Here is a 12770-nt window from a genome sequence, read left to right as displayed (position 1 = left end):
ATCTTTTCAGTTCTTCTTCATTCTTTGCCCTCACCAAGGCTTTGCTTTTGGCAACCACATTTTATATGAATATCTGAAGTTGAGCAGAAGGCCCTGAATGCCAGAGGCAGGTCCTGGTGGACAGAGTCCATGACGGTCAGGTCAGAACCAGAGAGACAGCATCCAGCTGTGTCTGACACAGCTGTGTCAGCTCCTTGGCTGTCCATGGGCTGAGCTGAGGCCCAGGCTGCTGCTCCTGCCTTTCCTGTGTCTGCCTCTCAGGCTCCCCCAGAGCTCCAGGCCAGCAGGAACTAGACCAGGACTCCGTCTCACTGCAGGAGGTGGGGCAGCCCAGGGGTTTCCTGCTCAGGCTCTGCTGGACCTTCTGCTGCTGCTGCCCCACCCTGGGTCCAGGTCATTGGCTGGTCTGCCCGTGCATGGAGGTGCCTCGTCTCCCCTCTGTCCTCAAAGCCCCCCCTCAGCAGCCCATTTCCAGGAGAGGGTCTCAAAGGACACAGAAAATCTGTCTCCCATCGCTGGGGACACAGGGTCTGTTAGTTCTCTCTCTCAGTGTCTGAGGTGGGGATCCATCAGCGCATCTCAGCCCTGTGAGGTCCCCAAGCCCTCTGCCCGCTCTCCTGCACAGGGAGCAAGTCCTGCTCTCAGCCTCCTCTGTCCCCTCATGGAGTCCGGGGCTCAGGCAGGGGGGACTCAGCCAGGGTCAGTGACTCCATGGACGCTCAGCCACACTCACCTGCCTGGGAACAGCAACACTGTTGGCACCGAGGGGGCGATTTGGCTGCTGTTTCAGTCGTGCTGAGCCCCAAGCTCCTGAGCACAGGAGTCACAACCCGCCCGCAGGGTCTCAGCGAGGCTGGCGGGATCCGGGTCAGGTGGGGTCCCCTGTCCATCTCTGGGCTCTAGCCCGATGATGAGGCAGATTGCTCCTGCTCAGCTGGGACTCAGCCCTGCTGCTCAAAGGAGGCCTCACCCAGGGGGAAGTGACCCCAACCCTGAGCTCCCGGCCTCACCCGCACATGGGGTCACGGAGCACAGGTCACACGCCTGTGTCCTGCTCCCTGTCACTGCCCTTTCACACACACGTGCGGGGTCTGCACATTGGCCGCCTGGGCTGTGGGGCCACAGTTAACAGTGATGTATTTTGGAATAAGTGGGATTATTCTTTCTAATTCTGCCTTTTTCTTTAAGCCTTACAATTGCCCTATCCTCAATTTTCATGCACACAAAATGACATATTTCCCACTGTATCAGAGGAACTTTGCTTAATAGGCTCCAAATCAAGCAGTGCGGATCTTTGGCTGGTGGAATCGGGCCTCAGACACAGCTACTGAGCAAGGAACACAATTACCAAACATTGTGGGAAGCGGTCGCTGTAGCAGCAGCTCAGAAATGGACATAAAGTCGTACTTTGTTTCACGTGGTGAGAATAAGAACGGAGGGGCCACACTTCACAACTTACTGCACATATTTCCCCTGAAGCCCCTCCCCTGCTCTTCCTGTTCTTCTGCTCCATGTAAGAGCATAAGGGGAAAGTGAATCTAGAATAATCCACAATGTTCCCCCTGACTTATACAGACACGTGATCATTTTAAGTTTGATCATAACTCACGTGGTTCTAATATTTTCATTTGGTATCTCGGGAGAATCTTAATTTAATGGTTGTATTGTTAACTTTCTTCTAAAAAGTGGCAAGTAGATCGGGCCACCTCTGTTTATTAATTGTTTCTCAGAGGAGAGGCTAGCTTAGCCCCTAGAGCTGGTGCTGCTGTGAGTGACCACACCGCAGCCCTGAGGCCCTGGACTGTGGTGACCAGCAATCAGGGCCTGTGTGTGGGGAGACCCCTGTCCCCTCACAGACCACAGCTGACTCTGTGGCTCCCTGCACCCTGCACAGTGACATCAGTGTCGGCCACGCTGCTGTTACTGGAACCAGCAGAAGCCAGCAAGCCCTCCTCGGTCCTCTGGTCCTACCACTGAGACTCCAGTAAGAATCAGGCTCCGGGGTCCCCCGTGGGTTTTCTGGATCCAAAGATGCCTCGGCCAACGCAGGGCTCCTGCTCGTCTCCGGGCTGCAGCCTGAGGATGAGGCTGACTCTGACCGTGCAGGCTGGTGCAACAGGGCTTCTCAGAGCGACACAGGTAGACGGGAAACTGGGACGAGAGCCTCAGCCTGTCAGGGGCTTGTTCTTAGAGCACCGTCATGTGTTAAAGAATACCCCAGAATCCATTAATTCTTGAGGTATGTTCTGGTTCATAATAAGTCTACTCCCAGTTGTACAGTCAGTTTTGCTGAAGTCTCAGAAAATGTAAAGCTTCTGATACCACTGAAGTGCACCCTGGTCATCCATGTGATCAAGGGAGCCGTGGAGCTGAGCTCCCTCACTGGAGATCAGGAGCAGAAGGCTTTTCCAGATGCACCTTCAGCAGAGCCCGTGGACCATCCCAGCAGGCAGATCGTCCCCCAGGGTGTGAACCCTACTCCTGAAGGGGCAGAGCAGAGAGCATGAGGAGTGAGGGGCACCGCTGATACATCACAGGAGGCAGGAAAGCCCGGGAGTGGTTCTCCTGACCCACAGGTGCTGGCTCTGTCCTGCCCTCCGCTCCTCTCGTCTCCACCCCATTGGAGTATTTCCTACTTCAGGGTTGGGGTGGTCTGTGGACTGTCAGGAGCAGGGGCTCCCCAGGATGTGCCTGTGTACCTCTGCTTGTGATGCCCCCGATGAGCCCAGAGCCAAGGGCCCCACGGCCTGTAGAAGGAACAGCGGGGAAGCGGGGATCACCATGGCATGATGACAAGGGATTCCAGGCAAAGTCCCTGTCTTTGTGATTCAGGACAGAGGTGAGGGACAGTCAGGGGTTCAGCCCTGTTCTCTGGCTCCTGGTGGGTCCACATGCCCAGGATCAAGTCCACACTCCTTGATCACTCTGGACCCCAGCCTGGTGAGGAGGCTGGTCATCAGTGTGACACAGCTCATCACTAACCACAGCCACAGGGAATCCCCGTGTGATGGGGATGTCTGATGAAAGCTTGTCCTCTACTCCCGTGTCGACCCATCACGGCCCTGACCCTGCCTGTGACCTCACCAGTGCTGGTTCAGGTCTCTGCTCTCACTTGTGCTATTAAATCCAGGCAGTCTCACCTCCTCATCCAGGTCCATCATTATGGGGTCCACGAAACTGTCCCTTTTTCACTCTGGTCTTCATATATAAGCAGAATGCCCGTGTGCCCAGACACACAGGGTCCCTCACAGGTACTGAGCAGGATGTCGAGGAAGCAGAAGCCCAGCATCTGTGCCCTGGAGCCCCAGGGGGCCTCTCTTACCCCCCGCACATTCCTCTCCTGCTCCAGGCTTTGTGCTCTGCCCTGAACCCTGACCCTTAGGGAAGCTGGGTCCTCCCTTTCCCTGGGGATTGCTGCCTGAAGAGCCCTCCTCTCCAGGTACTGGGAGACCCTCCCTGTTAGGATGTGGCTCTCAGACTTCTCACTTGCTCATTTCCTCCTCTTTTGCCTCATGATCTCTCCCCCTTTTCCCTCCCTGCTTCGTTGTTTGAGATGATATTGGATAAATGTCACTATTTTGGACACAGACCTTATAATCCCACCTCCATTAAATCTATGGATTCTAACAATTGAAGGTTAAAACGTTAGACTTCACCATGTCCAATGAAGATCAGGTAACGGTCATAACGGTTTCTCACCAGAGATGAAACCCTTGTCTGGGATGGGTTTCTCAGCCCAGACAAGGATGAGATTCCCATTTATAGGCATAATTTTTTATATCAAACGTTTAATATTGAAAGATTATAAAATTAGACTAAAAACATCTTTAAATATCTGAGTCAAAAAGAAGTACTGTGAGGACCATGATCAAGGGTAAATGAGAACCCCTGGAAGTGATCAAGAAGAGCTTTGTTGTTCCTGAGAGACTCCTATTCTCTTTGCATAGAGAGAAATAAGAGCAGAGCCATGCAGTCTGGGCTGGGAAGGTCCCGGGAGGCCCTGCAAATTCAACCTTGACTCCTTATCAACCTGGGAAGGAAGCTCAGACAGAATCCTGACCAGGTACCACCCACAGGCACACTGGGAGTTTGAACCCTGGAAACTCAGGTCGGGTGATTGTGTCCTGGCAGTGAACCCACGAGCTAGGCTGAGCAAACTCAGACATCAGGGAATCCTGAAATTCGTTAGTGTATTAGCATACCATTGAGGGGTCTGAGGTCATTCAGTTCAGTTCAGTTCAGTCGCTCAGTCGTGTCCGGCTCTTTGTGACCCCATGAATCGCATCACGCCAGGGCTCCCTGTCCATCACCAACTCCCGGAGTTCACCCAAACTCATGCATTGAGTCTGTGATGCTATCCAGCCATCTCATCCTCTGTCATCCCCTTCCCCTCCTCCCCCAATCCCTCCCAGCATCAGGGTCTTTTCCAGTGAGTCAACTCTTCACATGACGTGGCCAAAGTATTGGAGTTTCAGCTTCAGCATCAGTCCTTCCAGTGAACACCCAGGACTGGTCTCCTTTAGGATGGACTGGTTGGATCTCTCATTAGGTACCTGGAAAAATCAATGACCAAGCCCAAACTAGATGAAGGCGACTCATTCTACTGCCCTGGGCGGTAACATCAGGAAGACCCAGCTGCAAGTGTGAGAAAAGCCCTTCCAGGAGGCTGTGGTGTGAAGTTGGGGAGGAGGAGGTCTGAGTCCAGCAGGGGGCGCTGTGGGCCTGGTTCTGAGAGCCCAGGGTCCTGGCCAGGCAGGCTGGCACCTCCTCCCTTGGCTCTTGCCCACGTGGGCAGCAGGGTCCTCACTGGAGGGTGATGTCCTGCACCTGGGCCCCCAGGGGACACGGCAGCTCTCAGCTCAGAGCCACAGGCTTGCCTCTCAGTTCCCGCTGCTCTGTTGTTGGGTCAGTGCCCAGACCTGAAATCCAACTGAGGACAGAGGGACGGTCATACAACAAAAATGAACTTCCTTCAGGAACCTCGGCCTCCAGGAATACCTGGACAGGGGATGAGAGACCCCTGCAGAGGCTGCGCCATTGCCCACAGAACGCCCGGGTGTTCCCAGTGGAAGAGGGATGCAGGCAAGGACCCTCTGTCACCATCTGTGTCATTTAAAAATGTTCCCTGTTGGGTTATTTGGCAATTTCAACATTTTGAAGTGAACTATGGAAACTGATATTGTGTCAGTTTTTGTGGCTCCATTACTCGTTCCTTCCCGTTTTATGAATACTTTATGTTAACACTTGTAACATGAAATATATGAAATCAGAAGTTCAGCCAAACTGTCATCAATATGTTCATATAATAAGAAAAGAATTCAGTAGGAATACATAATAACCCCTTGCACCGCTCCCACTCCCTGCAGCCTCTTCTGCTCCTCTCTTGCTCTTTCCTAAGAGCACCCCTCTGATCCATGACTTTCCTCCCCAATCTGGGCTCCTCTCTACAACCCTTCACCAGCGACCTCCTCCTCCAGACCAACGTCACTCTATCAGGTCATGGGTCGGTGTCCAGGCTTCCTTGACCAGACGCTCACTTCCTTGTCCTCCCTTGCAACCTCTCTAGCCCTCCTACCAGAGAAGCCTCAGGTCTCCAGACTTCAGGTGTGACCCCAACTCATCCCCTCCCAGCCAGGGCGGTCACTGCTGCCTTACCTGGACCTCCTTTAACTCAGCCTATCTTCCTATCGTCACTTCTGAGTGTCCGAGGTCAGCAGACCTGACCTGTCACGCACGTTTCCTCAAGTCAGCTCTGAGCTGACCTATGGCTCCCATACCTCAGCCTGCCCTGTTTTCACAGGCTGCTCAGAGATAAGCACTCCCCAGTGGAGAGGCAATATGTGGCAGAAAGAGCTGGTTCTAGCCCTGCCTCAGTCAAAGTCCAAACAAGTTAGGAATGCAAATATCTTTGTAGAAATATTTTTACTGGATAGTATTTAAAATTTCCTAGGATACCTATGAAGTCATTTAAAAAGAACTTTTTAATAAAAAAAGAACTTACAATGACAATTAGTTTTCCAGAACTGTACCCTTGTAAGTGAAAAATTAAGAGAGAATGTCGATTTTCCATCAGTTTAATTCATGCACAGATTTTAAGGAATGACTGTAGATTTTCACTAATCCATTACCACATTTGGTTCGTTTAAAATCTCACACACCCAGAGTGTAACACCTCACCAGTGCAGGGCAAGCTACAGTCAACCGTTCTTTTCCAACCAATCACTTCGACCTCTACCTTCTCTAACCTGCTATTTGGGATGGTTGGTCCTAACAGCTATTATGTATCAGGATCCCTGGGGACACACCCTGCTCAGAGCCCTTCAGAGTCTCAATAAAAATTGCCAGGAGCATCACCAGGCCTGCTCCCTGCAGCCGGTGCCCTGTGCCTGCAGGACAGACGCCCGGGAGGGGCCACTTCATAAGACAGGCCATGGGACAGGGTCCAGCGTGTGGAAGGCTTCACACACAGTAAGTTCTGTTCAGTTCAGTAGCTCAGTCATGTCCGACTCTTTGCGACCCCATGGACTGCAGCACGCCAGGCTTCCCTGTCCATCACCAACTCCTGGAGTTTACTCAAACTCATGTCCATTGAGTTGGAGATGTCATCCAACCATCTCATCCTCTGTCATCTGCTTTTCCTCCTTTCCTCAATCTTTCCCAGCATCAGGGTCTTTTCAAATGAGTCAGTTCTTTGCATCAGGTGGCCAAAGTATTGGAGCTTCAGCTTTAGTATCAGTCCATCCAATGAATATTCAGGACTGATTTCCTTTAGGATGGACTGGTTGGATCTCCTTGCAGTCCAAGGGACTCTCAAAAGTCTCCTCCAACACCAGAGTTCAAAAGCATCGTTTCTTTGGTGCTCAGCTGTCTTTATAGTCCAACTCTCAACTTTTCCATGACTACTGGAAAAACCATAGCTTTGACTAGACAGACCTTTGTTGGCAAAGTCATGTATCTGCTTTTTAATATGCTGTCTAGGTTGGTCATAGCTTTTCTTCCAAGGAGCAAGCATCTTTTAATTTCATGGCTGCAGTCCCCATCTGCAGTGATTTGGAGCCCAAAAGTGAAGTCTGTCAGTTTCCACTGTTTCCCCATCTATTTGCCGTGAAGTGATGGGACCAGATGCCATGACCTTAGTTTTCTAAATGTTGGGTTTTAATCCAACTTTTTCACTCTCCTCTTTTGCTTTCATCAAGAGGCTCTTTTGTTCAAACACACAGTAAAGATCCAGGCATTTAGGAATGCTGAGTCCCACCTCAGGCCTCTCTCCACACCTTCACCCCCTCCTCAGAGAACTGCCCCCTCTTCCTCAGGGCTGAGGGGACGCACAGAGGAAGGAGGGCTCTGCCCACCAGGGAGGAGGCCCACAGAGGAGGGACCCTGCTGTCCTGCACAGAAGGAGACCCACCTTCCCGCTCCGGGGCCGGCACTGCCCTGACCTGATCCTGATCTGAGAGGAATTTGTGTCTCAGATGCCCCTCGGTCCTGACCCCTAAGCAGTCATGGAAGCCCTGGACAGATTCATCCTGAGGATTTGAGGGGAGCCCATGATGGCCCTGAGCTCAGGGGGACACAGAAGGGGCACCTGGCCTGGTGCTAAAGAGGGGACAGTGCACAGAGCAGGAGGCAGGATCTGTCCTTGAGGGCTTTGCTCTCCAGGTCACAGGATGTGTGTCTGGGCCTGGACAAGGGGTGGGGGGCGCTCGAGGTCCATTTCTGAAGCTGGGTGGTGGGAGGCAGAGCTGGGCCCCCCGACAGAGCTCCCTGACAAGGCCTGGTGGCCTCTGCTCAGGGCTCGCAGCTGTGACCTCCCACTCCTGAGACCCACAGAGCCCTACCCCTGACAACTCTCTGGCCACCGTCAGGCATAGAGACCTGGCCCAGGGCCTGGGAGGGTGTGTGATGCACGGGATCCTTTGCATGAAAGGACCCTCCCCCTCTCAGGGTATGAAGAGGGGAAGGAGCGGTGTGGGGACACTCTGCTCAGCTGTGAGGCTACAGAAGGCAGGACGCCCTGACTGTGTCCACCATGGCCTGGTCCCCTCTGCTCCTCACCCTGGTCGCTCTCTTCACAGGTGACTGGATGTGGGGACAGGGGAAGGGCCCTGGGAAGACTCACAGGCCCTGCTCCCTGCTCTCCTGTCAGGACCCCAGAGTCACCATGTCTGTCTCTCCCCCTTCCAGGATCCTGGGCCCAGGCTATGCTGACTCAGCCGCCCTCCGTGTTCGGGACTTTGGGTCAGAGGGTTACCCTCTCCTTCACTGGAAGGAGCAGCAACACTGGGGGTCTTTATGTGAGCTGGTACCAACAGCTCCCAGGAAAGGCCCCTAGACTCCTGACATATGAAAATAGCAAACAACCCTCAGGACTCCCAGATTGACTCTCTGGCTCCAAGCCTGGCAACTCAGCCTCTCTGACCACCTCAGTTCATGCTGAACGATACTGATTATTACTGTTTCTCATGGGCTGACGGCTTGAAAGTTTGCACAGTGCTTCAGGCCAGAGAGAAGGAGACAAAAACATGCTTCCCCCACAGCCATGGGGCTCCCAGGGCAAGGTGTTTGCCCCTCCCTTCCTGGAGTCCCTGAGACCATGGAACCCAGCAGACTGAGTGTGCCCTGACTGCAGCACAGTTGCCCCCTCAGCTCGACTCCCCTCCCTAGGCCAGCGGCACACAAGGGGTGGTCACACGCCCCTGGATGAAGGAGCTGCTCACAGCAATTGCCCCCGGCTCCCAGGTCGGAGTCGGCAGCACGGAGCAGGGGAGTCAGTGAGCCCTTGCTGGGTCACTGGGCAGCGAATGCACATCCCTGAGCTTCCGTCACAGAAGTATTTTCTGTTAAAGGAAAAGGAAATGGAACCCAGAGTTTCTACAAGCAATTTCCACAGAATCTAGTATCCAGTATAATTGTCACTTCTATCAAGAACCAGAATACTAAATATTGAAGGGAAGTGAGAAGGCATAGACATCACTGGTGAGATGCTGAGATGATGAAATCAGGTGACAGATGTTTTTAGGGACAAATCATCAAATCTATTTGATGAGCAAGAACAAACACTCTTGGGTCCTAAGGAAAAGGAGATAAATGTAGGAAAAGGAGAAAAAGTAGTCAGAATCACCTGAAAATACAATAGGAGAAATAAAAAAAGAAGTATCTGTACACTATCAAAGACGTGTAATACTTATTGCTATTCGATTCATTCATTTGTTTATTGACAGAGTGTTTGGTGACAGGAAAAAAGAGCGCCCCTGCTTCCTCTCATAAGGCTTCCCAAGTGTCGCTCGAGGTAAAGAACCCGGTGCCAATGCAAGGGCCATAAGAGAAGTGGGTTCTGTCCCTGGGGTGGGAAGATCCTTGGAGCAAGAAACGGCAACCCTCTCCAGTGTTCTTGCCTGGAGAATCCCAGGGACAGACGAGCCTGGTGGGCTACAGTCCACGGGGTCGCAAGAGTCAGACAGGATTGAGAACCAAGTAACTGAGCGGCACCTTGCTCCCACTCTCACCGCCGTGAACGTTCCCCGGGTGCGTCACCAGGGGGCGCTGTGCACCTGCTCAGAACTGGCAGCCCCTCAACACACCCCCACGGTCCCCTGAGCTGGCCCTGCACCCGGGCTCAGCGGACTGAGTTGGATGTGAGAGCAGGTGGTTCCTCTCAGGGGACAGACTCAGAGCCGCGGCCCCCAGGCCTCCTCCTGGGACTGAAGCTGCACCCGGGGCCGAACACCCAGAGTTGGAGGGTGAAGGGGTCAGGTAGTCATCAGTGCCCACCCTCTTCCCAGAAAGAGAGGAGGGGAGGAGCCCCTAGAGCCCATCCAGTGAACCCCTCCAGCTCTCCTCAGCCTGCGCCCGCTCCTCCTCATCTCTGCTCAGAGCCTGCCCTCCCGCTCTCCTCATTCGTGACTTTCCTCCCAATTCTGGGCCTCGCTCTTTCTACAACATACACTGTTGGCCTCCACAGTGATGACCAAGCTCATGCTCTTAGAGAGTCATGAACGAGTTTCCAGATCTTCCTGAAACACTCACTTCCTCATCCCCCTCCTTGAACATCTCTAACCCTTGCTTCCCGAGAAGCCTCAGGTTTCCGGCTCTCAGGTGTGACCCCAGCTCGACCCCTCCCTGTTCCACCCCTGGTTCCCCCTCATTTCCCAGGGGACCCAGTGATGCCCACCCAGCAGCTGATTTATCCTGTGAACGTTCACACTGTGTCCCATGTGCCCATCGAGTCAGGATTCAGGAGGGGAGAGAAAGCCTGGTCCTGACACCTGGGAAATGATTCCTGGCTGAGGAGTGTCTGTGCTCAGCTGCTGTGGGACTGACTTTATGCACAGTGAGCCCGGGAGAAGCTGCTGGGGCCCTGGGCTGGGAAAGCAGACCCTGTCCTGGGGCTCTGCCCCTGGGGCCGTGACTGCTGCTCTGTCTGACCATGTGCATGGTCCCGTCTGAGATTCCTGAGAACAGCTGATCTGCCTTGTTATGCCCTGTGTCTCATCTCAGATCTGAGACCAACCCATGGCTCTGATAACTCAGCCTGCCCTGTTTCACAGAGAGAACGTCCTGCTAAGACATGAAAATCCTTTAGTGGAGATGCTTGTCAGAAAGGCTTTAAAATGATCTTATTTAAAGAACAGAATCTACAAGGAACATTATGTTTTAGAAATAGTACCATGGCAATGCAAAATTAAAACAGAGCCAGAGTCGGACACAACTTAGTGACTGAACCACAACATTTTCTTCAGTTAAGTTTAGGCATCTATTTTAAGTGATGACCTTAGATTTTTCCTACTCCATGATCACATTTTGGTTCATTTAAAATCTCAAAGTCACACATCCACTGTGTAACACTCACATGCACTACAGGGTAAATTACACCTGGATCTTTTTTTCCAACACAACTCTTCCTGAACTGTGTAACTTCAAAGCCAGTTTTGGGAAAGTTGACTCTAAGAGCTCTGATCACTAGGTCACAGGATGTATGTCTGGGCCAGGACACCAGGGGGCCATCCAAAGCCATTCCTGTGGGTCTGCAGCTGTGAGATCTGAGATGAGTCCCCTGGTGCTTCCTGGTGCTTTCTGCTCAGGGTTCCCAGCTGTGACCTCCCATCCCCAAGCCCCACACAACCCCGCCTCTGATCACCCACTGGACTCCTTAGGGCACAGGAAGCTGACCCAGGTCCCAGAGGTGATCAGAGCATTGTGGGGGTGGTGTGGGGAGGACGGTCATTTGCATGAAAGGCCCCACCCCCTCTCAGCATATGAAGAGGGGAAGGAGTGCTGTGGGGATGCTCTGCTCAGCTGTGGGGCCACAGACAGCAGGACGCCCTGACCATGTCCACCATGGCCTGGTCCCCTCTGCTGCTCACCCTGGTCGCTCTGTGCACAGGTGACTGGATGCGGGGCCAGGGGAGAGGTCTTGGAAAGACACACATGCTGTGCTCCCCGCTATCGTGTCTGGACCCCAGACTCACCATCTCTGTCTCTCTCCCTTCTAGGATCCTGGGCCCAGGCTGTGCTGACTCAGCCGTCCTCCGTGTCCGGGTCCCTGGGCCAGAGGGTCTCCATCACCTGCTCTGGAAGCAGCAGCAACATCGGTAGATATGGTGTGGGCTGGTACCAACAGGTCCCAGGATCGGGCCTCAGAACCATCATCTATGGTAGTAGCAGTCGACCCTCGGGGGTCCCCGACCGATTCTCCGGCTCCAAGTCTGGCAACACAGCCACCCTGACCATCAGCTCGCTCCAGGCTGAGGACGAGGCAGATTATTTCTGTGCAGCTGGTGACAGCAGTAGCAGTACTGGCACAGTGCTCCAGGCCAGGGGGGAAGTGAGACAAAAACCTGCTCTCCCCCAAGTCACGGGCCTCTCGGGGCTGAAGCATCTTCTGCCAATGCAGACATTTCTGTTGTTTGTTTGATTTAAAACGTGGGTCAGAGCCCCACACCAGGAAATTGGTCTGGGAAATCCTTTCAGTTCTTCTTCATTCTGCGCCCTCACCAAGGCTTTGCTTTTGGCAACCACATTTTATATGAATATCTGAAGTTGAGCAGAAGGCCCTGAATGCCAGAGGCAGGTCCTGGCAGACAGAGTCCATGACAGTCAGGTCAGAACCAGAGAGACAGCGTCCAGCTGCGTCTGATTCAGGACACCTCAGGTCCTCGGCTGTTCTTGGGCTGAGGTGAGGCCCAGGCTGCTGCTCCTGCCTTTCCTGTGACCACCTCTCAGGCTCCCCCAGGGCTCCAGGCCTGCGGGGGACCAGACCAGGATTCCTGTCAAACTGTGGGAGTGGGGCAGCCCAGGGGTTTCCTGCTCAGGCTCTGCTGGACCTTCTGCTGCTGCTGCCCCACACTGGATCCAGGTCATCGAGGGGTCTGCCTTGCATGGAGGCTCCTCTCTGCCCTCTGTCCTCAAATCCGCCCCCACCCCACCCCCACAGCAACCCATTCCCAGGAGAGGGTCTCAAAGGACACAGAAAATCTGTCTCCCATCACTGGGGACACAGGGTCTGTTAGTCTCTATCTCAGTGTCCGAATTGGGGGTCCATCAACGTCTCTCAGCCCTGGCAGACCCCCACGCCATGGGCCCTCTCCTGCACAGGGAGCAGGTCCTGCTCTCAACCTGCTCTGACCCCTCGTGGTGTCCGGGGCTCAGGCAGGGGGGACTCAGCCAGGGTCGGTGACTCCATGGACGCTCAGCCACACTCACCTGCCTGGGAACAGCAGCGCTGTTGGCACTAAGGGGGCAACTTGGCTGCCATCTCAGTCGTGCTGAGT

General features: G+C 53.7%; 1 protein-coding gene and 1 gene segment (V, D, J or C); both read left to right on the top strand.

Moving 5' to 3' along the window:
- The window catches only part of LOC113907274 (immunoglobulin lambda-1 light chain-like), a 320444-nt gene that overhangs the window by 29969 nt on the left and 277705 nt on the right, over positions 1-12770 (top strand). The gene's annotated exons all lie outside the window — the stretch shown is intronic.
- LOC113907276 lies at positions 7980-11929 on the top strand. The segment is given in 2 exon segments: positions 11284-11383; positions 11493-11929. Coding segments are annotated over 2 exon segments (477 nt in total).

This window comes from Bos indicus x Bos taurus, chromosome 17 (genome assembly GCF_003369695.1).
Source record: "Bos indicus x Bos taurus breed Angus x Brahman F1 hybrid chromosome 17, Bos_hybrid_MaternalHap_v2.0, whole genome shotgun sequence".
Classification (NCBI taxonomy): domain Eukaryota; kingdom Metazoa; phylum Chordata; class Mammalia; order Artiodactyla; family Bovidae; genus Bos; species Bos indicus x Bos taurus.
The sequence above is the reverse complement of the archived record's forward strand: the minus strand, read 5'-3'. Positions and strand labels throughout refer to the sequence as shown.